Source organism: Cyprinodon tularosa, unplaced genomic scaffold (assembly GCF_016077235.1).
Source record: "Cyprinodon tularosa strain WSP-4 unplaced genomic scaffold, ASM1607723v1 ctg37, whole genome shotgun sequence".
NCBI lineage: Eukaryota > Metazoa > Chordata > Actinopteri > Cyprinodontiformes > Cyprinodontidae > Cyprinodon > Cyprinodon tularosa.
Window position 1 is genome coordinate 4593213 of NW_024039085.1, and position 27819 is coordinate 4621031.

General features: G+C 35.9%; 1 protein-coding gene across 1 annotated transcript in view; it reads left to right on the forward strand.

The window, feature by feature from the left end:
* The window catches only part of LOC119790744 (neurexin-1a-like), a gene marked incomplete at its 3' end in the record, with an annotated part of 37256 nt that extends 10729 nt beyond the window's left edge, over positions 1-26527 (forward strand). Inside the window, exons 3-6 of the mRNA XM_038296450.1 lie at positions 19905-19922; positions 25360-25389; positions 26041-26052; positions 26480-26527. Of these exons, the coding sequence (XP_038152378.1) occupies positions 19905-19922; positions 25360-25389; positions 26041-26052; positions 26480-26527 (108 nt within the window). The remainder of the gene's footprint in view (positions 1-19904; positions 19923-25359; positions 25390-26040; positions 26053-26479) is intronic.
* Positions 26528-27819: the final 1292 nt, after the last annotated feature.

Genomic DNA, 27819 nt, shown 5'->3' on the forward strand with positions numbered 1-27819 from the left:
TGGATTGTATATGATTCAGTAAATTTAAATTAAATGGTAAATAACTAATTAATAAAAAAAAAAGATATCTTCTCACTGAACTGGTTGAAGACTGGTGGAGTAATTTTAAGATCTTTCACAAAGCTTTAGAAACCAGCCTTGTTAAATTAATTGATATTGTATGATTTCCTATTAATGCTCTATGCAAATCAGTTGAATTTAAGTTTGCAACATAGCAAGATATTAGAGGTGTTACTGTCAGTGCTCTTAGGCTGTCAGGATTAATTACACGATTCTGCATGAATTATGCATGGCAGTATTTCTGTGTTTAATTGATGTCTTTTATGGAAACTGTATCTGTATGCTTGCAAATTATTTTGATTCAGTAACTATTAACTTTCTTAAGACAGCTTTCTGTAAATGGGAAGATTTCATGCCTTTAAGTTACTTAAAACTTATCTCACAGGTCATTGGACGCACTGGATTGTTTTATTTATCGTTACATAAGTCAAACATTTACATTTTCACATCCAGTCTCTAACAGCTAAACAAGGGTTGTTAGACAAATAATATGGATGTTTTTATTTAAAGGAGCTGATCATATACAGTACAGTGTTTTTAAATCAAATTTAATGGTCAAGTTTGGGTTCACAAACAACACATTTTTGTCTTTGGTTTTCCATTGCTTACACCATAACCAAAGATACAGCTGAGCACAGGCTGTAGAATTAATGCTTTATAGAGATAAAAGGACAAAATAAAATAAACAAGATAATTCTAGAATGCACAGTGGTGCAAGTGCAGTCCCTCTTTTTTAATTTTTTTTTTACCCAAGGTGTGGCCATCATATGGTAACCAACAGAAAAACCTAAAGGAAGCGTAATATGTTTCTTTTATCAATAAGAGCAGTTTGAAATGTATTTCTTTAATCAATTTACATAATAGTCAATGTAAACCTAGTATAAATTAACAGTTTAAAAAAATAAGGGAATAGTAGAGTTATTTTTTAGAGTTATTTCTTGGACAGTATATGTTGTTATCCAAAAAACTCTGGCAGGGTTTAAAAATTTAGATGTTTAGTCCTGTTTTCTCAGTGGTTCCGATATCTCTACAGCGCAATGCAAATACACATGAATGATTGTGTCTCTGTGTTACTGACACAGAAGACAGAAAATTGTACCGGAGCAACCATGTAGGGATAGTGTACTTATGGTCTGATCTGGTGTTAATTAGATAGTGTAATAGGTTTTATAAAATGAACTGCCTCTGAACATATAGAACCAGAATTGTTTATCATATGCTATCTTCTTGAAGGGACGCAAGGTCTAGTTGGCAAGAGGAGTGCCTTCTTTGGATAATGGTAGGGGAAACACTAAGGACACTTTGACTTCGTCTACCCAGGGGTATCTGGAACCAGAATGTTGTTCATGTTTGACATAGAATGGAGGTCCCCTTTGGAATTGGCAAAGGGAAGTTAGTGGGTAGGGTAACCTTACCACAGATGCTATCAGATTGGCATCAGGGGAATTTGGTAGCATGGAAAACACATTACAGAATTTGCTGTGTTAATCTTCCCTTCTTGGCTGTTACACGTTATTGATGATGTATACTTTCCTGTTCGGAGGTCCAACTCTAATTTGGTTAAAAATTAATACAGAAATAAATAAAGGATCAATTAAAATAAGTTTACAAGTAAGTGTACAAAAAATACAGCATTTAAATGGTAAAAATACTTAATGCAATAAACCAAGAATGCAATTTATCTATCTTTATCTTTATTCACATCAGTAGTAATTATCCTCTTTATTTATAAGTTATATTTTTATCTTTTTTTTTTTATTTCACAATTTTTAAATGCACAAATGTATGTTATATTTGTTTTTGGTTTTATAGTTCCTTTGTATTTTTTCAACCCATCTATTTCTTGGCTATATACTTACCGCAGTCCTTTTTCCAAGTTTGCATTTTTGCCTCATTATCCAAATGAGAAGGGGTTGGTCTTAATGGGACCACTTCTTATTGGTTGTTTTTTTCTTCTTGTACAGAACTACCAGGGCAGTCACTACAAAGATGGCTACCCAAAATGAGGTTATCAGTGTGGGGATCAGTAGAATTTAGCAACTTTATTTGAAGACAATGCTGTGATTCCTTACTTTATGAGTCGTGTGAATGCTCCTTCAGAAATTGTGTTTCAGTAAGCTGCTCACATGATATTCAGTTTTCTGGCAAACTAGTTATCCCCAATTTTTCTACAGTAATGGCAAATCTGTTTCATTTCCAACCAACTAAATTCAGAAATTAGGAGATGTAATTTATTGTTAAATTAAACTGGATAGATATAAAAACAAATGTATTTATGTCCATCCAGATTCTGCTTTTTATTTCAGGGGGGAAAGGGGGGCTGCTTGATTTGTGGTGTTTGGTCATGAAGGAACACCAACACTGTGGTTAATTCTTTTGTGATTTCAAAGGGGTAGGGATGTAGATACTATATAATATTATAAAATATCAGTTATTGGTTGTACTGGCAATCTTATCCCATATAGACAGCACCCTAAATTTTCACATCAGTGCATAGCTAGTCTAAAGTGAAAGAAACCTTATTGTTCAGTTAGTGGGTTACAGTATAAGAGCAAATATTGTTGTCCTGTGGTATTTTGATCGTTTCACCATACTGAGAATGGCTAATATTAGAATAATCACACCTGTTTAAACTTGATCTTATAAACATAAACACTCAATTTACATCATTCTCTAGGAGTAGAAGGCTCTGTGATGATTTCTAGATGTCTGATAAAAATTATTTTACTGATTGTCGAACATCTCCAGAAGGTCTAAAAAATCTACCCATCTAAATACATTGTTTTAATATATCTTTTTATTTCTAAATAGACCAATATAAAAACATTTAATATAACAGATCACAGATGCCATGAAATAAGCACAGAATAAAGTTACACCCTCATAATTTTATTCAGTCAGTGAACAGTTATGTGAGTAAGGTTTAAATAAATGATTTTGCAAAATCAACCAATATTGTGATGGCAATTTTGAGTTTCCTTAAAAAATAATCACAAGCAAGTAGATGTTTCAGTCCAGGGTTTCATTGTTTTTCCTGACATTAAAAGCTTGCTTGCTGTGAACATTGTTGCAGGAATTTACTGCAATTGTTGTGTGGAAACGTACAATGGTCTGTGTACTACCTGCAGCTCTCTCATCCCTATAGGCAAACCCTCTTTAAGCATATACCACCATCTAAAGGGCTCTATTGAGAACGTTAGTCTTTTTCTTGTTAAATGTAATGCTAAAAAAATTGAGGGCTCTGGGATTTTAAAAATTACATTTAGTTGAATTGCAGTTATTTTGCAAATGCAATATAATACCCAGTCAGAGGCAGGTATAAAGGAGTAGGATTGGAAGAAACATATTTTGTGGATTTTTTGTTACAATGGTATGTTGCTTGTTATTTATAGACCAATAATGCTTGTTAAAAATGTTTCTAATTTTAAAGCGCTAAATCCCATTTGATAAGTACTGGCCAGCTGTCATGTCTTTCTGCAGACATACAGACTTGAAATCCTCTTACCATCAAAATTATTTTCATCTACACATCTGTTGTAGCATTGAGTTCCTTATTTCATTTTACACAGCAGAATCGGTGTTCCCCGTTTACTCAAGTCGTCTATGGTATTTCTAATTTACATATCCCTAAGTTAACATCAACTCATTGAAGGTTTTTTTTATAGCATTCTATGGGCTAATACTTTAGGTCATCTCCATTAACTCACTGTGAATTTGGGAAAGTTTTGTCCTAATGCTCATATTACTGTAGCAAAACCTGCTCAGCCTGCCAGAAAATGTAACAACTGGCTACTGAGCATTAAGAAGGGTTAAACCAATTTATTTTGTTCAAATCACATTTTTGTTAAATGCCTGAAAAGTGCTCTTTTAAAACCTTTTGGATTTGAGTTGATTTATAGTATTGGCTCTGCCCAAATACTTAATTAAACTAATTAGTATTCAGTATCTTCCCCCTTGTTCACATATGAGTTAAACTGCTGAAAGATACTGTGTGTAAGAAGATGAATTATTAATGTGAGTGATTGCTTCCGTTTCAAGTCAGCCTGTCATCATGTCACAAACAATGCGACTTCACTGTATCTCTGAAAGTCATTCTGTTAAAGAGACCTTGTGCAGCTTTGCTTGGACAAAAGCAGATTAATAATATACTGCTGTCTCTGAATTCAAAGAAGGATATTCAAAAGGATCAAAAGATTAGGAATTTCATCTGAGGATTTTCCTTTTTTAAAGCATTAACTACTGATTGTTAGAGGGAGTTTGCGTGAAACTTTACACTGCTTTGACAACTCTTTTTTTTTATATATTTGTAGCATGGCAGACAGAAGCACCCCATTTTTTACCCAGAAAAGGAAAAACACAGAATAGATATATATGGGTATCTAATAAATGTAGCGTTTTATACATACAGCTTTACTAATTTCAGAGGTTGCAGAACCATCCTCTATGACAACTAGTTATTTATTTAGAATTATGTCTTCTTTTATGACTTGAAGGGGCAAAGCAAAATTTTTTCCAGTTGAGAACCTTGCCCTTGGACTTCGAGGAGCTGATCCCGATCCCAGCCACTTTTGCACTCAGCTCTGAACTACCCCGATGTATGTTGTAAGTCTCTGGAAGGAAGGAGTCAGCACAGAACCATCAGGGATTTTTCGCCGCACCTAGTTCCTTTCCAGAAAAGTTATGAACAGGACAGATGACAGAGGGCAGCCCTGAAGTAGTCCAACATTCAAATGGATTAGGTCTGACCTAATGCTGGCAGTGTGGATCACACTCCTGCTCTGCTTATACAGTGACTATATGGCCTCTGGTGAGGTGCCTGCCTCCAAACTCCTGGAGCACTCTCCACAGAGCACACTAACCTATGAAACCCAAGCAGATGGTGTAACACACCTTCTGGTACCCTTTCCAATGGAGGGAAACCACCACCCAATTCTGCCAGTCCAAGGGCACTGTCCCTGACCTGATAGCCAGGTGATATAGAAGAGGCATGTTAGCTACAACAGCCATTCAGCTGACGCCCAAGGTACACAGGGTGGACCTGATCCACCCTGAGGCCTTGTCTTCGTGGAGTTTTTTGACCTTCCTAGTGACTTAAGCCTGAATGATAAATAAGTACGGCCCCAGGCCGAGACTGTTTTGAAATTCACAAGATATTCTTTCCCCAGTTAGACAATGCCAAGGACAGTAGCTGTCTGCTCCTTCTGAAAATAGTGCTAATAAAGCACTGCTTTTCTCACCGGAGGTGCCGGATGTTTTGCCAAATCACTTTTTTGTCGAGCAATAGTCTCTTTCCATGGTCTCATCAAACTCCTCCTGGCCCCATGGTTTTGCCTTTGCTACTGCACAGGCAGACGCATGTTTGGCTGCATGACACCTGCTTTCCATCTCAGGACTCTTATAGCCCATCCAGCCCATAGGTACCCTCCACTGGGTTTGTGGTTAATAGCTGCGACAGGATATGCTGGCCTTATGGCTACAGCTAGAGGCAGTTGCATTGACAATAGAAGCAAATAACATGGCCCATTTTAAGGCCAATTTATGCTTCTGACACATAGCCTCTGCAACCGTCAAATCTGTCTCTGTGCGCGACGACGCCCCCCGCGGGGCATTTTTAAAAATCGAGGAACAACTACAATGGACAACTACGACAAAAGGTAAATCGAGGAGGTTCGCTCAGTACCTGTTCCCCTTTGATGTCTAGCAACTTTAGATCCATCTCCGTGATCGTGGTATCTTGGAGACGTGCCATTGTTGTTTTGGAAGATAAACACTCCCGCTGGCACCGCCGAAGTTCTCGTGACCATGTGCCAAAGTTGTTGCAAGTACTCGAATAGGCTCCCCCTTGCTTCTTTGGCCCTGCTACTCCCTAGAAATTCCAGACCAACGGTGCAGAAGCATACCAGCAAAACTGGTTTATGACCAGACCCAAGCGACATTTGATGTGTGCAGTTGAAGAAGTCTAATCTACCCTTTAGACTGAATGTCACAGGTCTTCCCTGGAATCTGAGAGAAGCTCATCCCAAGTTGGTGGTTGAATAAGTCTTTGACCGAGGGGTCTGCTAGATGTACCCTGCTGACCCTTACTATTTGCACATTCCTGCAGAGTCTGTCTGGCTTCTTGATCCTCCAGTATATCCTCATCATAACCAGATGGTGATCAGTGGACAACTCGGCTCCTCTCTTTACCTGAGTGTCCAGTGGTCAGATTACAAAGTCTATCATCGACCAACGGCCTAGAGTGTCTCGATGTCAAGTTCACTAAAGGACATGTTTATGTTGGAAAATAATATTGTTATGGACAATCCATGATTTTCACAGAAGTCCAAAAATGAAAGCCCACTCGGGTATAGAGTTGGGAATCACTTCACTCCAGGTGTCACTGTCATATTCAATATGGTTGTGAAGTCCTCAATCAAAATTATGGAATCCCCAAGATTGGCACTATCCAGCAAACCCTGGAATGCTAAGAAGGCCTGGTAGTCTGAAATGCCATCTGGCCCATAGGCTGAGACAGCAGTCAGGGCCCTCCCCCCTGTATGGATGCGACTCTGTTATCTACAGGGGTGAACTCCAACTCCAGCTGTGCTGGGAGAAGTCAAGCAGACCAACACTAGATCCCCTAAGCTTCACCCTGCAGACTACTTCAAATGCATAGAGGTGATCCTGACTATTTATAACCAGTATTACTGTACCTCCTATATCCTTTACCCCCAGGTGGGTGAAATTTCATGTCCCCAGAGCCAGTTCTGTGGATTAGAGCCCGTTCCAAAGATTAGGTGGCAGGAGCCTCCGCCTCTTATTGCTGCCAAATCCTCTTCGCACCAGTTTCTCAAGGTTCCCCATGCAAGTGATGGTGGGCCTATTGGGCATTGGCCTTGTTTCACTTCTGCATGAAGGAAAATCTGACCACCAGGGTCTCGCTGTCTAACCCCAACCTCAGACCAGGCTCCTGGGTGAGATCCCAGTTCCGCTGTTCAAGGCCACTTCCTATTAATTGATTTTCTTGTTGTCACAAGAAATTTCTGAACCACTCATTGTCTGGCCCATCACCCAGAGCCTGTTTGCCCGGGGAAGTTCTACCAGGGGCATTTAAACACCAGCAAAGCATAGTCTCTGGGATCATCTGTTCTGAAACAGTATATGTACTTTCTTTTAGTACATAGAGCTTTTAGCAAAAGAGTAATAGATAACCACTACTAAAAAAACAATCACAGAGGATCTGACAGAATTAGAAATATTTTTAAGTTTCATTTGTTTGTAAGAATATTTTATGGTTAGGCAGAGGCATTTCTGTGCAATTATTTTAATTGGCAAAGTTGCTTTGTAGATCAATCATTAAAGCTTCAAAACTCTTTTAATTTTCTGTCAGCAGATGATGTCCCTGCTTTCAGTATAAGCATTGATTGATGCTGCTGCATGGGTGTCATATTGATGAGACTTGTCTGAAACCCCAAAAACAAGTCCTAAGTACACTTGGACAATTTAAAAGGAGTGGTACATATGATTCAGTAAAGAAAATATGTTTTCAGAAGTATTTTTGTTAAAGTTATGCAACCTTCTTAAGTCTTACTGAATAAAGTTAAGTGATTAAACCTGCTTTGACTTCAACAAAGCAGCGATTACCATACTGAGATTGTTTTGCCCGAAGGAGAATCATATGCCCCACCTTCTTTAAATATTATTCTGCTAAATTAATGTTATTTCAGTGATTGCATAATTCAAATGCCACTGCTACTGTATTGAAAATATAATGCATTTTAAGGTAGGTTTTTATTAGGTGTATTTTATATTTTATGGGGAAATTGTTTATTAATTGTTACACTAATGTCACTTTAGCTGAATTTAGTACTTAGCAGGCTTTGTTAATGTATTATTGAGCCCATACTCAAGAACCACTTCTCAGATAAGGATTTGTGACATGTCAACACTATTAAATGCTGGCTTATTTTCTTGAAGAAGTCTTGCACACACTGATGTATAAAACTACCAGCTGGAAAAATCCTGAGACTAAATTTATAAACCTTGTTTGTGCATTGATTTCCTAATGCCATCTTTCATTGCTAATACTTTCTGCTTGACAAAAAAGATTGACTTACCAGTGATAATACTATCCTAGATATCATCAATCCTGGGATTAAGGTTATTAGAACTTATGTTTAAGCTGCTCTGATTATCCTATTGGATCCCCACGACTCGTAAGATGTAAAATAATGGATAGCACATCTGCTCACACAATCCTCTCTAACGGGTCGCTCTCTTTGGAGATATCTTGATTGGAATACACTGTCTACACAGCATGTTTCCTAAGATCTTTGAAGTAGCTGATTAATACTGTAAGAGTAATTATATCACTGCTACTATTTGAGAATAAATAAAGCTAAATATGATGTGTAACAGTGTATAAGTGTATTTTTTTTTTCATAAGAAAAGTAAAACATTTTGAAGCTTTTCTTCCCTTCTATGTTTTCAAAGCTCTCTTTAAGTCACAGTTAATTATTTGGCTAGCAAAATATATTATCTTTTTGAGATATTTAATGCATACCCATTGTTAAATAGGATAGGGTATATGAGCACCCTGAGGGGCATATAATTTATATTTTTCGCAACTCCACCCTTTTAATTATGTCTGTGATAGTTATCTGCATTTGCTTGCTGAAGAAAAAATATGATGCAAAACTTTGATTTTATTTCAAATCACAATCGAGACTCCAGACAAAATGAGTGACAGAAACATTTGAAGATTAATTAATAAAAGAGAAGTTAAAAAAATCATTCATCCACATACAGTAGAAGGAGGAAATCAGAAGTGCTGTTGTTTGAGTGAAGTGGCATCAGCACCCCATTTCTTGTACTCAACCAGAATTGCCATTCTTCATTCAAGCGAGTCATGCAGTGGCTGTAGAAGTCTAACTTTTCTACAGATAATCATCTATGTTTTGTTTTGAGGGTTTGAGTTTAATACAGTAATGTATGAGACCAAAAAACTCAAGTGTAGGGGGATTGGTTTGGGTCTTCTTGACTTCTCCCACTGTAGCCGTTTCAACACCCTCTGAGTGGTTAAAACGTTAAGGTACAATCAGACAGCAGCCTAAGTGCAACGCTAATATTATAAAATATTATACATATAAACGATAATGGCCAAATGTGAAGGGATATGAACTGATATGACCTATGGACAATATTTATACATAAAAAACAGTGCAGATGTTTTGGCCCAATGAAAAATGTGAAATCAGTGTTGGGCGTTACTAAATCTACATAATTACGTTTTACGTATCCATAATGCCATTGCGTTACTTGCAATCTACCGCCACACATTAGCTTAACTTAATTTGTTAAATTGACTGTTCATAAGTGCACTTTCTCTCCTATGTGAAGAGAAGGCTGTGTTCAGCATGCAATGTTGCTCTCATAGAGAGGAGAGACGTTAGGCAATGGCAAATCTGCAGAGTCAAACAGTTGGAGATTGTCGCTGAGTTTGACGTTGATGGTCTAGTTCTCAGAGGACAGTGTTGAGAGAGGATTTTACTTTTTGCCAAGTGTTCCTGATCATCTCCTGTCTCTTATCCACTGAGCATGCCCTTTCCCTGTTTTGTCTCAGCGGAGGGAGCTAGTTTTAACATTCCGTAGTTTTCCTGATATCACGCCTTGTTTTTGCCTCTCAAATACTGACCTTCCCTGTTCCTATCTGAACGTTTCTGCCTGAACTCTCTGCGGACTCCTGGAACCCTTGATATGCCTGTTCCTGTTCTGGTCAGAACCCTTGCCAGGCTGCATACTCCTGGATCTCTGAGCCTACCTGTTATGAACTGTTTCCCTGACCTGGCTCCGATTCATGCTCGTTCACTGGGGCTGCAGCATCTGGTCCACTCTGGGTGGCTCCCACCGCATCTCGTTGGCAATCCATCAGCTAGACCCTGCCTCCCTCAAAGGAAATGGACAGGACTGGTAAACCAGATAAGTGACTCACATGGATAATCATCTTCCATCAGATTATCATGGTCACTTACAGTACCTGTGTTTCTCCATAACCAGAGTTGCCACTGGTGCCCCAGCTCTCCCCGAGCCGCTGCAGATCCACAGCTCCTCATATCTAGTTTTTTTCAACAAATACCCTTTAAGCTATCACCGTCTGTCTTGCCTTGACTATTGGGCTTTTGTCATGAGCTCTGAGCTCATGACAAAAGCTCCTCACATTGTCTTGACATCAACAACGCTGACTTAAACCTGGCTGCCTTATTTCATCAAAACATCTTTAGTGCCATTCCACCAACAGAAAACCTTTATATACCTATATTATGATTTATATGTTTGAAACCTGTGTTGTATAGTAACATACCCAACAGTTTGCCTTTAGTATAAAAACAAAGCGCAGTGCAGAGAACTTAACCTTGTTGTGTCATGTGACCGATCTGTGGCTGCTGACTTCCTACTTACATATTTAGATTATTGACACTTGTGAAAATAGCAATGCCAAAAAAAAATCTAGAATTCCAACATGCATCTAACCACATGGAGTATGATAAGCTTTTGTCATGAGCTCTGAGCTCATGACAAAAGCTCCTCACATTGTCTTGACATCAACAACGCTGACTTAAACCTGGCTGCCTTATTTCATCAAAACATCTTTAGTGCCATTCCACCAACAGAAAACCTTTATATACCTATATTATGATTTATATGTTTGAAACCTGTGTTGTATAGTAACATACCCAACAGTTTGCCTTTAGTATAAAAACAAAGCGCAGTGCAGAGAACTTAACCTTGTTGTGTCATGTGACCGATCTGTGGCTGCTGACTTCCTACTTACATATTTAGATTATTGACACTTGTGAAAATAGCAATGCCAAAAAAAAATCTAGAATTCCAACATGCATCTAACCACATGGAGTATGATAAGCATTTGCTGTCCAACATCTATAGATTTAGATGCATTTCTTCTCTGGCACACCTGAATCTAAAGCCTCAATTCCCTCATTTAACTCAGAGGAGGCGTGTAAATTAGCCACTCATTTGTTTCAGGTGTGTTAAAAGTGCTTGCATCAAATAGTTGCAGGATAGTAGCTCTTGAGGACTAGACTTGAGCACCCCTGCTCTAAAGCATATGTCATTTTTGAAGCTTTTTTCATGTCAGGTCTCAGCTCAAATGTTCAACAACTTGGAAAATAGTCATCAAATCCTGCTACTGACCAGAGGTGGTTGACGGAGTAATTTGTGGTACAAACTTAACTTGGGAAAAAAGCTCTCCAGTATGCTGAGAAACGCATGCCTATTAAGAACTACATCTACTGTCAAGGTAATACGCTTCACTCTAAGCTCTCACATATTGAACATAAAACAAAGTGAAATATTTTCAACTAGAAATGCATTTTTTTTGTTGGCAGATTAATTTAATTATGTTTTTTTTTCACTTTTATCTAGACATGTTTTTGTCAAAGTGTTAGAATATATTTTCTGCTTTGTGGATAGCTGTTATCTGCTTTATCTATCAACACCATAGTAGTTAATCATTGTGTAACATCAAACTATTTAACTGTAACTTAAACCCTGGTACATTTGAAGATAGGAGACTGTTGATAATTTGCACAATTTGGTTATTTGTAGGTTTAAAAACTCAGAAATAAATACTGAAATAAAACATATAAATAATATTTAGAATGTGTATGATACATTGCATGTTACCTAAATGTCCTGGTAAGAAAATTCAGGATTTCTTTTGTTTTTTTTCTGGGGAAGACGGGGGTTGTGGGTGGTTGGAGGGGGAGTAATCTTTCACAGAATGAACAATGCTGCAGGGTTTCCATCATTATTCAACTGCAAATTTATTATATTAAAGCATAATAGCACAGAGGGCCTGTATCATTATGTATACATTTGACATCTCCCTTACATTTCCTGTCTACTCCTTTGATATAGTAGGGGATGCATTGATATAGTATGAGTTTCAGATCAGGATGAAAATATTTGGGGAAAAATTGTTAACCTGTGAACATGCCGTTGCTTTTTTTAATAAAAAGTTTTCTTGCTTTTAGAGTGCAAAGTTATCAAAATGTGGAAGAATATACATAAAGACCACCACAAGCTGTATTTTAAACCTAAACATGAGATGTAAATGTACTGTTCTATGTGGATTACCCATGGGCTACAGATGCAACTGATAATTTAATCCATTTCTTTAATACTATTGGATAACTAGATGATGATAAACATCAGAGCTTATTCTTTATATATAATCTCTTGTAAATTCTTTATATATATTCTATTTTTAAGTAAAACACTTTACTTAAAAAAGTTTTGATCAAAGGTGTCAAAAAGCAGTTTATTATTTAATCTGTAAGAAAATACATTTTTTTAAGGACACAAAAGAGTCAGTGTGCTCATAAAATTACCCCATTGTGACATGTTTAATCTGTTTTCTTCCTCAATATGAGGACTTACTAAGCGATGTGCGTTCCCACGGCAGGGCATGCAAATCTCTGCAGGCCCTTATTTCTCTACATACTGCCAGCTTCCTGAAACTGAGAAATCGAGAGTATGCAGGAATTTAAGCCAGAACTTATTCTGAGGTGCCCTGGTACCTAAAGGAGTTCTACTGTCAAAAATTTAGTTTATTTATGACAGATTGTTTGCTTTTTAAACTCTTAAATTTTCCTTTCTGACACTCTTCCTTTTGGCAAGGGTATTGCCACCGGAAGGCTTTTTTCCAAAAACCTAATACAAAGACAGAATTTGTCGGAAGACATAAATGCTGCAGCAATGACCGAATAATTAGGAGTGAAGTGTAAATTAGGGAGAACATAATTATCCACAGCTGTGGTCGCTATCAGTTTCCATCAGAGTGACTGGTCACTCAGCCCTCTTTCCTACCCTTGTTTCCGTTGCTTCCTGTAGATAATTGGGCAGTGCTAAGCTCTGCACTGCTACTAACACCCCCTTTAAAAATAAAAGATTCAATAGATTAGTGATATGAAGGAATGATCTTCATCTTTTTACTCTTGATACTCTTCAAATTGTAATTCAATAACCCGAGCCATATTTGTTAGCCTTTGCACTAGTATTTCAGATTTTCTATTCATGTATCTCTCTAATGCGAGCTTTTGATAAAAATCCCATCTGCTGTAAATGTTTTACATTTGAATAGATTTTGGTAGTTTTATAAAATATACATTGTTTGCTAAGATTTCCAGGGGAATCCCACACAATGAGAACTATATAAGAAAAAACAAATATTTTTGTTGTGTAAATTTATCTAAAATATGTTTGAGTCCACATTTAGGGCTCGCTGTAAAAAAAAAAACAAAAAACAAAAAAACTAAAAAACAACTGTATTGCAACATGAATGCTAACATATTGATTTGGTAATTTTTTTTTCTTAATGTGTAAAGTTTCAATAAAATAAAATCTCACAAATGATTTATAACACCACATAAGGAAAGATGGTTTAATTATTTTAACAGTTTCTTTTTTGTGGCTAAAACAACTTAACACCTCTACCTCTCTAGAGCAACTATACATTGTTGCTGTGAGTAAAATCAGCTGATTAAGTTTATCAATGAAAGCACCGCTGTGCTGCAGAAAAACAATTGATCACCAAACAGCAAAGTTGTTGTTTCTGGAAAAGGATTGTGACAAAGAAAGACGTTTGTTGATTAACTTTTTTTAAAGTAAAGGGATCTCTGTGATCATTAATGATGTCTTACCCTGTAATTCCGCCTGAGAACATGTTAAACATGGATGCAGCTACAAAGATGCCGGGTTTGCTTCTGGAAAATGCATTTAACAGGATTCTCAAGCCAGGTAGCTTGAAAAACCGGTTCAAAGATTTATTTTTACTTAATTTTTAGATAGCACAAACATATCATGAATTTCCTGTTTCTTTTAATAGAGTGATTAGTATAAGGAGGGCAAGGTTATTTGTGTACAGTATTTACTTTGCTATGAAAAAGACTCATGAAAAAACTTCCATCATTAAAGAAACAACATTTGTACCTTTTAAATTATTTGGTTTTATCTGCAACTTAAGAGATATAGCGTATAAGACATCAATATTATATTAATATTATAATATCAAAGTGCAAGACAAGGCTAAAATGTATTGTTACTATTTGAAATCTTTTAAGTGAGATACCATAAAATATGAATTCAGCATAACACCAAAACACACAGCAGTACTTGAGACATTAAAAATACACAAGCATCGATTGATTCAGATGCAAAAGATCTTGCAGTTTTTTTTTTTTTTTTTTTAGATAACAGGAATAAATCAGTTCTATGTAGTAAGGTGTGTCTAGTAAATTTGGTGCATGTTTGTTTACTCAAAATGTCAACTTGGCTCCCCTCCTCCTACGGTCGGACTGTATGTGTTTGTGTGGTAATGGCATTTTGAGGGTAGCGTGAATGATGTATCGTGGTGGACTAAGCGTGGCCAGTTTTTTATGTCTACTGTATGTCCTGTCACTTTGGCTTTGAACAGTTGTCACAGTTTTGAGTTCACAGTCAGGGGGGTCAGGATTGTGTTTTGTCCGAATTATGTCTGCATGAGGCAAAGCAAAAAAGAAAATCAATTTATAGATTAGTTTTCCCACCTGTGCTTGTGTTTATTTTTTGCAAGGGAAATTGTGGACCAGATGTTTCATTCAGTGAAGTATTAAGTTGAATAGTAATTTAATTATATTTCTTGAGCCATAGACTGCTTTGTGTGCATAACATAGCAGCATAAGACTATCAGAGATGCAGATTGTGGAGTGCAGATTGACAGTTGAGTGCATTTTGGTTTAGAGTTACCAGCACAATAGCACCAGGATCACTTTGTCAAGGGGATTAAATGGATTTACAACTGTGGATTAGTATGTAACCAGCTGGGTACATTTGTGAAAAAAACTGTGCGGGTGTGTGTGTGTGAGAGAGGAAAAGAGTAGAACGAGACAGACAGTAGATAGAAAAGAGTGATGGGGGATTGCTTTAATGTATCATGTGAGGTGATGTTATTTAATATAACGTTCTTTCCCTTCTGAAATCACCATATCACTAAATGCCTTTAGAGATTGTTTGAATTTCATATCACACTATACATCAGGGGGAAAAGTACACAAAAACAATAGTAACAAGTCAACATGTTTCTCAGGAAAACCTTTTTTAAAGGCATTTCCTGTTGAAGGAAGGAGATAGAAGATGTGTTCAGAGATCTGATGCTAGGAGCTGCTTTACTGGAAGATGGAGGTTTACAGTTTCTCTAAAACAAAAGGTTTAAAAGTAGCGATTCAGAACAACAAGATTCGGTTCAAACAGCTTCTCCGAATGGAAAATCAGCTTTTAAAGCTGAAAAAAATCCAGTTTTTAGATCGATATTCGAAATGCGTTATGTTAAGAGATGAACTAATAAGTTTTGTTTTACATCAGTTTAAACAATCCCTGATATGTGCTGCCAGTTTTTGGTTTCTGAAGCTGATATTGTTTTTTTCTCCCTACATTTACATAAGTATGACACAATAAAAACAATTTTTATTAAGTCTTAATCTTAAATAAAAAAAATCCACTAAGAATTAAAACATTAACGATGGATAACAAATTGAGGGAGTCACAATGCTCCTCACATGATCTCAAAGTACGGCTGCTGAATCCATTAATAAATCGAAGAACACCCACACATATTAGCTGATGTCAATGCAATAAAAAGCACTACTACCCAAATTCATGCCATAGGTCCGTAACAACCAAAGTTATTTGAATATGCATTGTACTAGTTGAATGCATGATAAAAAGCTCCCAAAAAAGACAGTTCAGGTTTAGGAGTATTTGGAGAACAGTCTCCTCCCTGTTGGGGCAAATTAATATGAACTGCTTTTACCCTACCTGTTTGTCTTTAGAAAGGCTCATTATTATTATTATTATCATTCAAAACAAAACAAAATGATATTATGATAGGTAGTTGGAAAAAATTGCCCTATAACACAGAACATGCATGGACGGGAGGCCATCCCTGATCCTCTATGCTGACTTAATTGTCCGTTGTGATTTTGACCTATCCTGTTTTGTAGATCAGCCAAATAATAACAATAATAATAATTGAACTCTATTGATCTCACACTGGAGAAATTCACTCTGCATTTAACCCACCCCTTGGGAAGCAGTGGGCTGCCATTGTATGGCGCCCGGGGAGCAATCGGCGGTTAAGGGTCTTGCTCAGAGACCCAGAATGGAGGCTGTGGGGATCGAACCAGGTACTCCCAACCCTAGTTGTGTTTTCTGATTGTATTCTATGATCGTTCTTCTCACAAGAGTCTATAGCTTGATCCAAATACCTCAAATTATAGCTCATACTCCCTGTTCAAAGCCTCTATCCCTTCACCTTTCCAGGGGTCAACAATAAAAACACTTTCCAGAGTAGGAAAGGAGCTCCAGACTGATGTCTTGAATCCAGAAAGTCTTCCGCCTTACTGACGTCAGATGAATAATGCTAGGGAATCTGGCACTACAGCCTTTAAGCAAAGAAGTACAAAAAAAATGTTACTCAAATGGATCGAGATGACAAAGCATTTCATTACAGTATAAAATCCAGGACATGTGAAGGTGATAACATTTCCATTTGCCATACACAGTACATTTCATGAAATAATGTATTTTGTTAAACTCTTTGAGACACACTGTGCGTATACATTCTGTTATGCAGAGGATTGTGGGCAACCTTATAGCTCTTAGTGTCGGCTAGGGGCCTCATGAGGTCGTCATCTTGAATTTAAAAGCAACGTTTTAGTTTTAAATCAAGATCAATTCAGCTTGTTGTTGTTAAATGTTAATATCTTCATATATTAAAATACATGCTCGGTCTTGTAGAGCCACCCACCAAATGAAGGGTCATCTAACCATTATTGACAGTGTGCTAGTAATGCTAGTAAAAGTTCCAGGTGATGCTGCCTCACCTAGCCACTGTTTGGCTATGGTTATTAGCTCCTCTCTGTGGTGGTGCACTACATTTGGTCACTAAGTAAACAAGTTAAATCCATGCCTCCTATACTGCTCCACCAGGAGCACATGTATAGGACATGTTTTGTTATTTGAAGAAGTTAGTTTCAACAAGTAGAGAACAACACAAAACAAATCACCTGGCCTATCACTCCCAATGTGTTACATATTTGCAAGGATATCGCCATTGGGCTATTTACCATGTTACCTTTTGTATTACTGGTGCTACTGTAATAAAATATATCTAAACATTCAACACTGAGAATTTTATGGTATGTGACTTTTTCTAAGCACATGGAATTGCCTTATTTAAAGCATGACAAGGAAAATATACGGATGTGCTTTTGAGAAGAAGTTAAAGACAAAGACCAGATTCTTCTAATTACGCAGGCAATGAAATTGTAGAGGAAGAAAATTAAGCTGCAAGAATGGCCAAGTCAATGGTACATTTAAAAATCTAAAAAGAAAGAAGTGGTGATCCAAGTTGTAGTTTCTTAATAAACTTGATACTCTTTAGACGGTTTGTGTGGAACAATTGGCTAAGATAAGACATAAACAATACATGCTGTATACTTGACTTTGTTTGGTAACTGGCAATAAGGAGAAATGTATGTCGGTGGATTTCTTAAAGAAATATTTAAATATTTAAGTTCCCGTGGAGTGTGGATAGCATTTAGCAAAACTGTAATATTATTATTACAGTATTAGAGTTATTATTATACTAACTACATAAAAAAAAGTAGCTAATCTTCAGTAGCTTCATTGTCGCTTGCTTTTGGCTGTAGAGGCTAGAGCTCATGGAGGATAAAGTTCTCTGATCTAATTTATTATAGAATGCATAAATATTGTATGTCTCTGTAACTATACTTAGATAGGAATAATGAATAGCTTCTACTTTAAGCCTTTGGTGAATAAAAAGAAGGGACTCAGTATAATTCTGTGCTAATTCCATATTTATCTTAAAAACAATCCAAACTTTTTAAATATTTGCCCGCTGTGATAATTCATAGAAAATGTCTAAATATAATTTTTTTTTTAAAAAACTAAAGTTGTATTTCAGCAGAAACTTTACCAAGTACTGACACATACAGTAATACATACAGTAATATGTATGTATTACTGTATGTGTCAGTACTTTTGGGGTCTTGACATTAACAAATGTTTTTATTCATCAGTGTTATTAGTTATTTGTTATTTATTCATTTAGTTATTTACAAATGCCAGTATCATGCCTGCTGTATCAGAATGCATTTTATTTTAGCATTGTGCCTTTCACCATCAAAGTAAAATAAACATTTTTTAACAGTTTGCATGTTCTTGTACTATTTGACAGTAGTATCTCATTTTTTTAAGTGTTCTGTTTTTGCTGGAAGAAAAAAAAAGACCACATTCATATTAATTAACATTTTCACATGCAATGTTCATTCTACTTGATATTTTTTACATAGGCATTTCTTTTTATTAGAACTTAGGTAAATGAGAAACTGCATTGTGTTTCCAAATGACAACATTAGAAAGAATATGAACAGAAATGGATTTAACTATACTGTAAAGAACTAATATTGGTATGTCTCTCAAACCAGAGAATAGCAGTCTAAGCTTTTTAATGACTTTAATTGATGGTATGGTGTCTGACTTGAAAAAGGAACCAAAGGTTATGGTAAGTCTTTGGTGAAAATTAAAATTGCTTAACTTGGGGCACAAAACCATTTTGGAGAGGTAGGAGTCTATTGTTGAAATTTGACTATTTACATATTGCGTCATTGTAAATTGATGTTGCATGTTTATTGCCCAGTCATTGCATTTTTTAATTTTATCAAGTTTTCTATGTTTTCTGTTTTATCATGATTCTCATAACCAGACCAAAAAAATACTGTTGCATGAATACATTTTTAAGAGGCAATATGCACACATTCTGTTTTCTGTATTTTACATTATAAAATTGCATCATTTTGTCCGATAAGTATATATATATAAATGTAGGCAGCATGATGTTTACCTCTCCTATTTATCATTGTTTGTTTTTGGATCTGCCTCCTTTATTTAAATAACATATTTCACAGGGTAACTTTCTCACACAAAACAGACCATTAGCTCTGAAACAATATAAATTAAGAGTAAATCTGGCTTTATAATACTGTTAAGGGATGATCTAACTGCTCTTTAGTGCTATGACCAAATCACCTACAAAATCTCTAAAAGATTTTACTTGAGCCTGTGAAACACTAAAGATTTTATAAATACAGATTCCATTATTTTATCTCGCAGTGTATTACATCAGCTTTTCTATATAAAGAAAAATGTATTATTAATATTTTGAGGCAACAGATGATAAATTATGTTTAAAAAAAGTTCAATGAATAAAATATTTAATGAGTAGGATGAAGACAGCAGGATAAACATGCCTCAAGTTGTTTATTTCTCTCCCTCTCACCTTTTCATGTTTTGTGATCAATACTGCTTCTTGAATCATTTAAACTTGAAGCCAGTTATAAGTGCTTTTTGTGTTATAATGTAAATCCCATATATTCTGAGCTTAATTGAAGTTAGTTTGACACTGCACTCTAAAGTGTAATATAATTTATTTATATATAATTTATTCATATATATTTATATATCGTTTCTTTTTTATGCCAATGTTGACCCTCAAATTTGTTGACCCTTTCATGGCTCAACCTTGTTCTAAGTTAAGAAACAGATTGTTACCACAAAGGGTAGATGTACATAGATGCAGTATGTATTTCCTGATCAGATGTTACAATAGTTTGCTTGCATGTGATATTTATGCCTTGCATGTTGTAAACATGCAATGGCCAGTACTTGCCTGCATGCTGCTTAATGAATGTCTTCCTCTCTCTCTCTTTGCCTACCTTTCCCTCCAGAAGACAACAATACCGAAGGTGGGTATTTTCATCATGAGTACTAATTGTCTTTAAGTTTTATTGTCAAAATGTTAGAAAATGATTGATGAAAGTGATGGTATCAATTTAACATGAGTGGTTATTGCATTAAGTCATTGTTTATTCTTTTTTTTCATTTCCTTTCTGTAATACATACAAATCTGAAACTACTACTACTACCAATAAGAGTAATATTAATAATTAGAAGAAGTTGAATGAAATCCACCAATAAACAAATGTATAAATAAATAAGTTGACATAGAAATAGTCAATCCTATAAACAAGTTTAAAGTTATTTGTTAAGAACTCTTTCTCTTGATTATATTTGCATAAAAACTAGGGCTGCAACTAATGATGTATTTTGCTAATCAATTAATCTGTTGATTATTTTTTTCGATAATTAATTGGATAGCCAAAGATTCTTTAAAGATTTTCTTTACAAAATTAAACCAGGTTAAACTAAAACTTTTCCATTTAAAGAGTTCTGGATACAGCATAATGACAGATACATTTTTTTTTATCTTAAATGCAAAATATTTATATATATAAATATATATATATATATATATATATATATATATATATATATTTTTTTTTTTTTTTTTTTTGGTATAATTACTGCTCTAAGCAGGTTGCTCTGTCTGATAAAGGGATTGTTTTACAGTTTCTATACTCCTTTTAATAATTAATCGATCACTAAATTAGTTAACAATTATTTCAAGAATCAAATAGTCGTGATTAATTGTATTGATTATTTCAGCCTTAATAAAAACAATATTTCTATAAAACTATCAATGCTTAAATAAGTCAATATATAACAATTAAAAAATACTATGCCAAAATCCTAAATAATTTGATATATATCATTACACTTTTGTTTTGAAGACTATATTAACTAATCTCTCGACGGTAGCACAGCTTCAGTAGAATAATTGACGGCAAAATGGGCTACTTATATTAGTTTATCATTATTGTATATGATATGTTAAAACAGCAACAGCTCTGAAAACTCAAACATTGAAAAAGACATGAACATAAGTTATTTTTAAAGATTCAAAGAATTGGACATTTGACTAAGGTATTGCATAATATGATCCCTTTGTAAGTGTATCATGTAGGCGACTGGTCATTTCTTAATTTAAGCCACACTTTGGAATGCCACAGCCCAAATAGGTCATTGGGCACATACTACTGCAGATTCTTTCTCACCGATACCAGGCAGCATTTATATCTGGTCGGCAGAGAGGGCATTGAATTTCAGCAATTCCTGGAGAATTGAAAGGTTAAAACCACTGTAAAAACTGCAGTTAAAAAAAGGAAAATGATCACAACACATTTCACTTTATTGATACCTTTTAGACTCATGTCAATGTTCCTGATGCTCACATGCAAATCTACACAAATGTCAATCTATTTTAGTGTTGAGATGCATTTTTGGCATCCTTTAGATGTCATGATTTTCTTAAGAGATCTGACCCACATGCAGTAAACTACTCAGAGAACCAGGATAAAAGTTTTAACAGGTTTATTGATAAGGACAACAGGGGTTGGATTCAGGAAACTCGGTGTGTTGGTGACCCGGAACTGGAAGAGGGAAGGGAAGTATCAACGGTTAGTTCACGATCTGTGGGAACTTTGAGCGATGGCTGGAGAGACGTAGAAAACGGGACTCAAGTTGATTGAGAACACCTCTTCTCCCAGAATCCAGTTTATGTGGGTTTATCCAGAGGTAGAGACTCGTTGGTGGGTGGACAGGTTAAGACTTGGTTGGATCCTGATGAGCTATTGAGCAGACTGTCACTTGGGAATCCAGGAGGACTTGAACAGAACTTGTGGAGGTTAATCCCCTGCTCAGTGTTGGACTCAAACAATCCTTCCAGGGGAAGAAGGCCAAACATCCAGCTTGCAGGAAGGCTTCCTGCCGAAAAGGCAAAGACATAAACAAGGTTAGGCTCAGCGAAACAAAGACTCAAACTCAGCCAAACTCAACTTGGCTAGAGTACCCAAAACTGGCAAACACACTGGCGTCGAGGTAGTGACAGTCCACCGCTCAAAAAGGCCCCAGTAATGAGCCAACCAGCCGCAGGTGTGTGGGAGGACCAATGAGAACAGGGCGCCGCCTGGTGGTGGAAGGAGAGAACAACACAAAAACACAACCCACACAAACTGGATTCCTAACATTAGATCTCCATATGCAGTAGGGTGACTAGATCCCAGTGTCTGAGGGACAGTCCAGGTCACTGATTCTAAACCTCCAACATGCGCCCTTCATACATTGACAAACATTCTTGTCTTAAAGAGTTGTTAATTTCACAATAAAAGCTACATCTTCACTCTTAATCAGCTGTTGGATTTTACATGTTGTGCGACTGATAAATTATGTGAATATCTGTTTTGACTTGTAGCACGTGTGTGACACTTCTTCTCCACCAATAAATAAAACCGATGTGTCGATGTTGGGGTTAAGCCGATAAAGGGAAAAAAATAAAATTGGCCAAATGGCCATAGAGTTATTTCCATAGCCAGCAAATACGGCTTCACTGCAAGTCAGAAACTTTTTTTTTTTTTTTTCGCGGGACACGGCCTCAATTTGCGTGATGCTCCAATTAGACAGAAATACATGAAATTACGTACAATGTGGGAAATATAGTCACCCTTATATGCGAAATCATAATAACTTAGAATAGTATGAAAATGTCAACACAGTCGTGTAATGTAATAAAAAAAAAAAAATTATCCACAAGAATATTTATTTTACTCTTTAGGGATACATCTCAAGAGTTCAATTCTTGTGTTTTAACTGATTTTATATCACAGCTTGAAAAACCTAGTGTTTCAATGTTATAAAAACTCTGACCCCCCCCCAAAAAAAAAAAAAAAAAACATATGTTTAGTAACTGCCACAGTAATGGTCTTAAAATAATTGTCATGCAAAGCCAAGAAACTCTCTGGGAGACCTTCTAGGAATGTTGAATGTGGCTGGGGTCAGTGTTTTTTTTTAAGAGGCACCACACACAGGTGTTTTTAGGGGCTGGGCTGCAGCTGATCTATTCCAAAACTAAACCATAGAAAGCACCAGTTATTTTGCCCACTCGCCACCTTAAAAATGCACATGTACAAACCTGTATCCGCTCCCAAAAGGGACTCCTTTTAAGAGAGAGCATGCATGCTCGAGCCCATTTCTCCTCGTGCAAACTCTATTTAAAAATTGCTGTTTGCATCGCTAATACAAGCTTATTTTTCAAAAGAAGATTTCCAATTTGTCCACTGTCAGACTCACCAGGGGAAAGTGAAAATGGGGATGAGCAAATAGGACGGCCTTACATAAACATATCATCAGAATGATTGACAATTAGGAGGACCACTTATTTTGATGATCGACCCAGAAAAAGGACATTCTGAACAATACCTTTAAAAAAAAATTTTTTTAATTTTTTGTCCTTCATACTCTGAAATAAAAGTGGAGAGCTAGAGAATTCAAGTGACTTGAAGCCAGTGGAATTTTACAGTCAGTTATGATTTAAAGAGCAAAATTACCCAGATGGTTTTTGCTGCAGGTCCAGTTGAAGTTGGGGTTGGTGGGAACTGAATCAGCTTTAATGGCTAAACCTTCATTGAGCCATCCCATTGATCAACTTTCCCAGCCGCTAACCTGAATGAGTTAAAAACATAACTGTGGGCAGGTTGAGATTTTTAAAAAATACCAATAGGAGAATCCTATAAAAATAGTAGCTAAAACAAATGGTGCCCTGGAACTGATATTATTAAAAAAAAAAACGCATACAATTTTTTCAATACACATATTTTTGTTCCTAATGCAGCTATGTGCACAAATTCAAATCCAGATTGTAGCTTATAGTTTTCTCATTACTTAGAGTCTATAACCTGTGCCTATATTTTATTCTGCTGTCAAACTACAACTAGCCCTTTTAAAAGGCTACACTAATAGCAGATTCTTTCTAACCAATTTTGAGTATATGTGAAACCTTTATCTAATTTGTTAAATGTTTTTTTTTTTTTTTGCATCTGGGCCAGATTAATATATTGCCCCACGTCAAAAACTACAATACTGTCATTATACTGTAGATATATTAGTTCAGACCATAAATATTGTGTATATATATAGTCTACAATATTTATACCTGATTGAAGTATAACTCAAATATTATAACAGGCTTTCTTCTCAGTTGGTTTGGGTTCTCTACAACAAAAATGAACCTAATAACATGCAATAAAAAGTGCACAGATTCAAATTAATGAAAGAAAATAATACAGTTCTTTATAACATGTTACAAAAGCTATCGTGTTCAACATAACACAACAAAAAAGTTACAATTTGGGTATGCATTATTTAAATTTTTTTTTTATGCGTCTTATTCCTGAATCTTGTTATCTTTCCTCTAACTGGGCACATTCCATATGTGCCACTGCTTCAGTCCTGGCTAGAATTTTGACCTTTCCAATGAACCCATGGACACCTGAAATACATGAGAAATGAAATGTTAAATGTTATAAAGCTTCTTCCAAATTTTTTATCTAAGATTGATCAGTTCCGCCCATCTCTGACCAACAAGCAAGCATTTTCTTACCTGCTTTGGGTCATGCTCTGTGATTATAAAATGCAAGGTCAGCTCCCTCTGCTGATAAGCTGAAGCTGAATTAATAATAATTAATTAATAGTGACTAGCAAACTGATTTTGCCTAAATTCCACAGAGAATAAGGGAGCCAGTATTGAGAGGAAGGTTAAAAACCATATACCTCAAAATGTAGTCAAGATGAGCACAGCTATTGAAACAGCTTGGGTGTCTTTTGTATGTCAGCAGAGCCACAGGCCCATTGCAAGTGTCCTGCAAAAACCTAATGGCTTTGATACAGTTAATTATGCAAACAATCCAAGTATTATGCTTAAAGTACATTGTATTGACATTATCTTAATTGGATGGCATGTCTGTATTAAAGATGCAATTTAATGGGTTTATTTTTAGAAAATTATTATTCTTATTTTTCTTATTAGTTAAGCCATAAATATCAAATAAACAAGGATAAAACTAAAACTCTATCTCACCTTGTGTAATGAATCCATATAATATATCTTTCAATTTTTGAGTTAAATGTCTGTATTATATTGACCCTAATGATGCTATTGATTTTTTTAAATGTATCTGCATAACTGTAAACATGGCTATCGCTTTCTGAATGTTGCATCGTAAGTTGCTGATGATGCATTGCGACCTTTCTTGGTTGCCCTAGTGCTCATCAGAGTTACCCTGTTTGTATTGTATGCCCTCAAATTGATGTCTTTCCCACTTTTTCCCTATCCCAACCGTCCTCTTGTAACTCAGACATCAACTTTTAAGGGGATGCCTGCTTGTCTGTGTCACACAGTTTCCCATGATCCCTTGTTCTCTGCTGACTATACTGTTGTTTTCCTTTAAGGTCTGGCACACCTGATGATGGGCGACCAAGGTATGGGCTATGCTCCTTTTTTTCCCATCATTCCTCCATTCTTCCTCCTGTTCCTCTGTGCTTAGAAATTTGTGAGCCACTAACTCCTGCGAAGGCTTGAAGCTTAAGATTTGTCTGTCCGTTCATATCAGTGGCATTTTCTTTCCTTTTTGCGACATTTCATTCTGACATTTTTTATGGGTGAATTTGCTTCAGTTTTTGCTTTAGTTTTTGTTTTGCTTAAGAGGCCTGACATTTCTCTACAGATTCTGTTTTTTAATTACTAACATTATATATTTTTATTGAATTAGGGTTGGTTTTAGGAGAGGAAAACTTGCATTAACCTTGTTTTAAAGCTAATCCTCATCTGTCCTCGCTTTACTAATGCATGTGGAGAGCATCTACAGAGGCAGCTGTACATTCTGTCTTCCTGTTTTCATTTGTGTGGTGCCGCATAATGTCATGGTGTAGCAGAGCAGCAATGTAGCTTCCTGTTTTTATTTTTTATGGCAGCTTCCTATTTCCCTCCTGTGCTTGCAGCCATCAAGCCTCTATCCTTTCCACCACTATCCTCCTATTTAGCTAAGACACTTACTGGTGTCTCCTCTCCCTTTGTTTTTCCTCTTTGTCTGGAATCTGCTTTCTTCCGGAACATTTCATCAAATCTTATAGGTAAAAGTAAAGGTACTGCCCTCTTTAATTTTCTAAATTCACTAAGCTAATAGTTTCTCTGGCATTGTATACTTAAGCTGAATTATATATAGTCACTTGCACTTTTAAAAACTAATTTTCAACTAATTATTTAGAGGGTTTCAAGGTAGGTGCTGCTCTTGCTCTGAATTCACATGCTCCAGCTTTGTTGCTCTGTTTTCCTTTTGTTCATTTATTGCATGGAAGCTATATAGACTCATATGGATATATGAACCACACAGTTGCTGTCCTAGTTTTTTGTGCAAAACCTGCATCTGGGGAGAACTACATTCCTTTTGTTTGAATTATGGTTTATGAGGTTGATCGTAATGTTGTGGGCCTCCCATCCTGGCTGTGATCCTCACCTCTTCTCTCTGTGGGGTAAGTGGACTTCTGATTTTTCCCATTTGACTCTCCTCAGGGCAGAGAGGGGAGACTTGGCTTGTAAGGTCCCTACTGAGCATTCAAGGTAACATTTAAATTATTTTGTTATAATTTTCCTGTTAAACTGTGATTTAGCAAGTTGCCATAAGTTTGGTAAATGTAATCGTTGCTTGTTTAGGGTTAATGTATAAAATCTAGAATTAATCTAAAATTTGCACATAGCTGTTTAATATTTTACACTGTGACATTTAACAGTGTTGATTTAACAATTAAATTTCACACCTTTGACCCGATTGGTTATGTGTATTTTAGTTCTCATGCTTTAGTATGGAATCCTATCTTCTTTTTGGGTTGTTATCTGACATAGATGTGAAGCTTCATTTAAACAGGTAAGTTTTCAAAGTGACTGGTCCACAGAATACTTAGTTATTTAATGAGCAGCACTGCATCTGTTGCTTTGATCACAGTTTATAGTTTTTGGAATTTTGTTTGTGGATTGTGAGCTTTTTAATACAGCGTTTTTTCCACAGTGTAATGTAATAGGTGGTCACAGACTGTATGTGAGTAAAGGTAAAACTAAAAATATATTTTTAAACAGAGATTTACCTATATGTAAAATGACACATGTTTTTTCTCCCTATCCAACAAAATAAATTTAAATCTACAATTTTATGTTTAAGGACAGTTGGAATTAATCAGTTAAAATAGTTTCTGTCACAATAACAGGCAAATTTTCTATCACCTTTATTAAAATTCAGAAGTTTTCTTGAAGTTCCTTTGATAAATCTATTAGAGTTGGCTTTTAAAATGGGTCTAATGTTTTTGTTGTGTCCTACATAACCTTCCTACAACAGTTTGGTGGTACTTCTAACTGGTGGTAACTCATTATCAGTCATTCCTCCTGAGTACTGTAACTGAGTCAGGTCTGTAAAGCAGACTTTTGTACTCATCCTTTCTGATTTGCCCACATTTTTGTGACTAAGATCAATGCTTTGTAAAAGCCACTCTTAAGCATTGACTTTTTTGTCATTTTGCTGCTTTGTACTTAATGTGGCATCTGTCAGCCAGTGTCAGTACAGGACTCTTTTAACTGTGGATAATGACGCTCTTACCAGTTTCACCAACAACCTAAGAGGCTTTTGCATTAGTTCTGGGATTGATGCATATATATTTTGCACCAAAACACATTTATAACTGGGACATAGAGCTTGTCACTCTCCTACAGGTGCTGGTCATAAAATTAGAATATCATGAAAAAGTAGATTGATTTCAGTAATTCCATTTAAAAAGTGAAACTTGTATATTATATTCATACATTACATACAAACTCATATATTTCAGATGTTTATTTTGTTTAATTTTGATGATTACAAATGA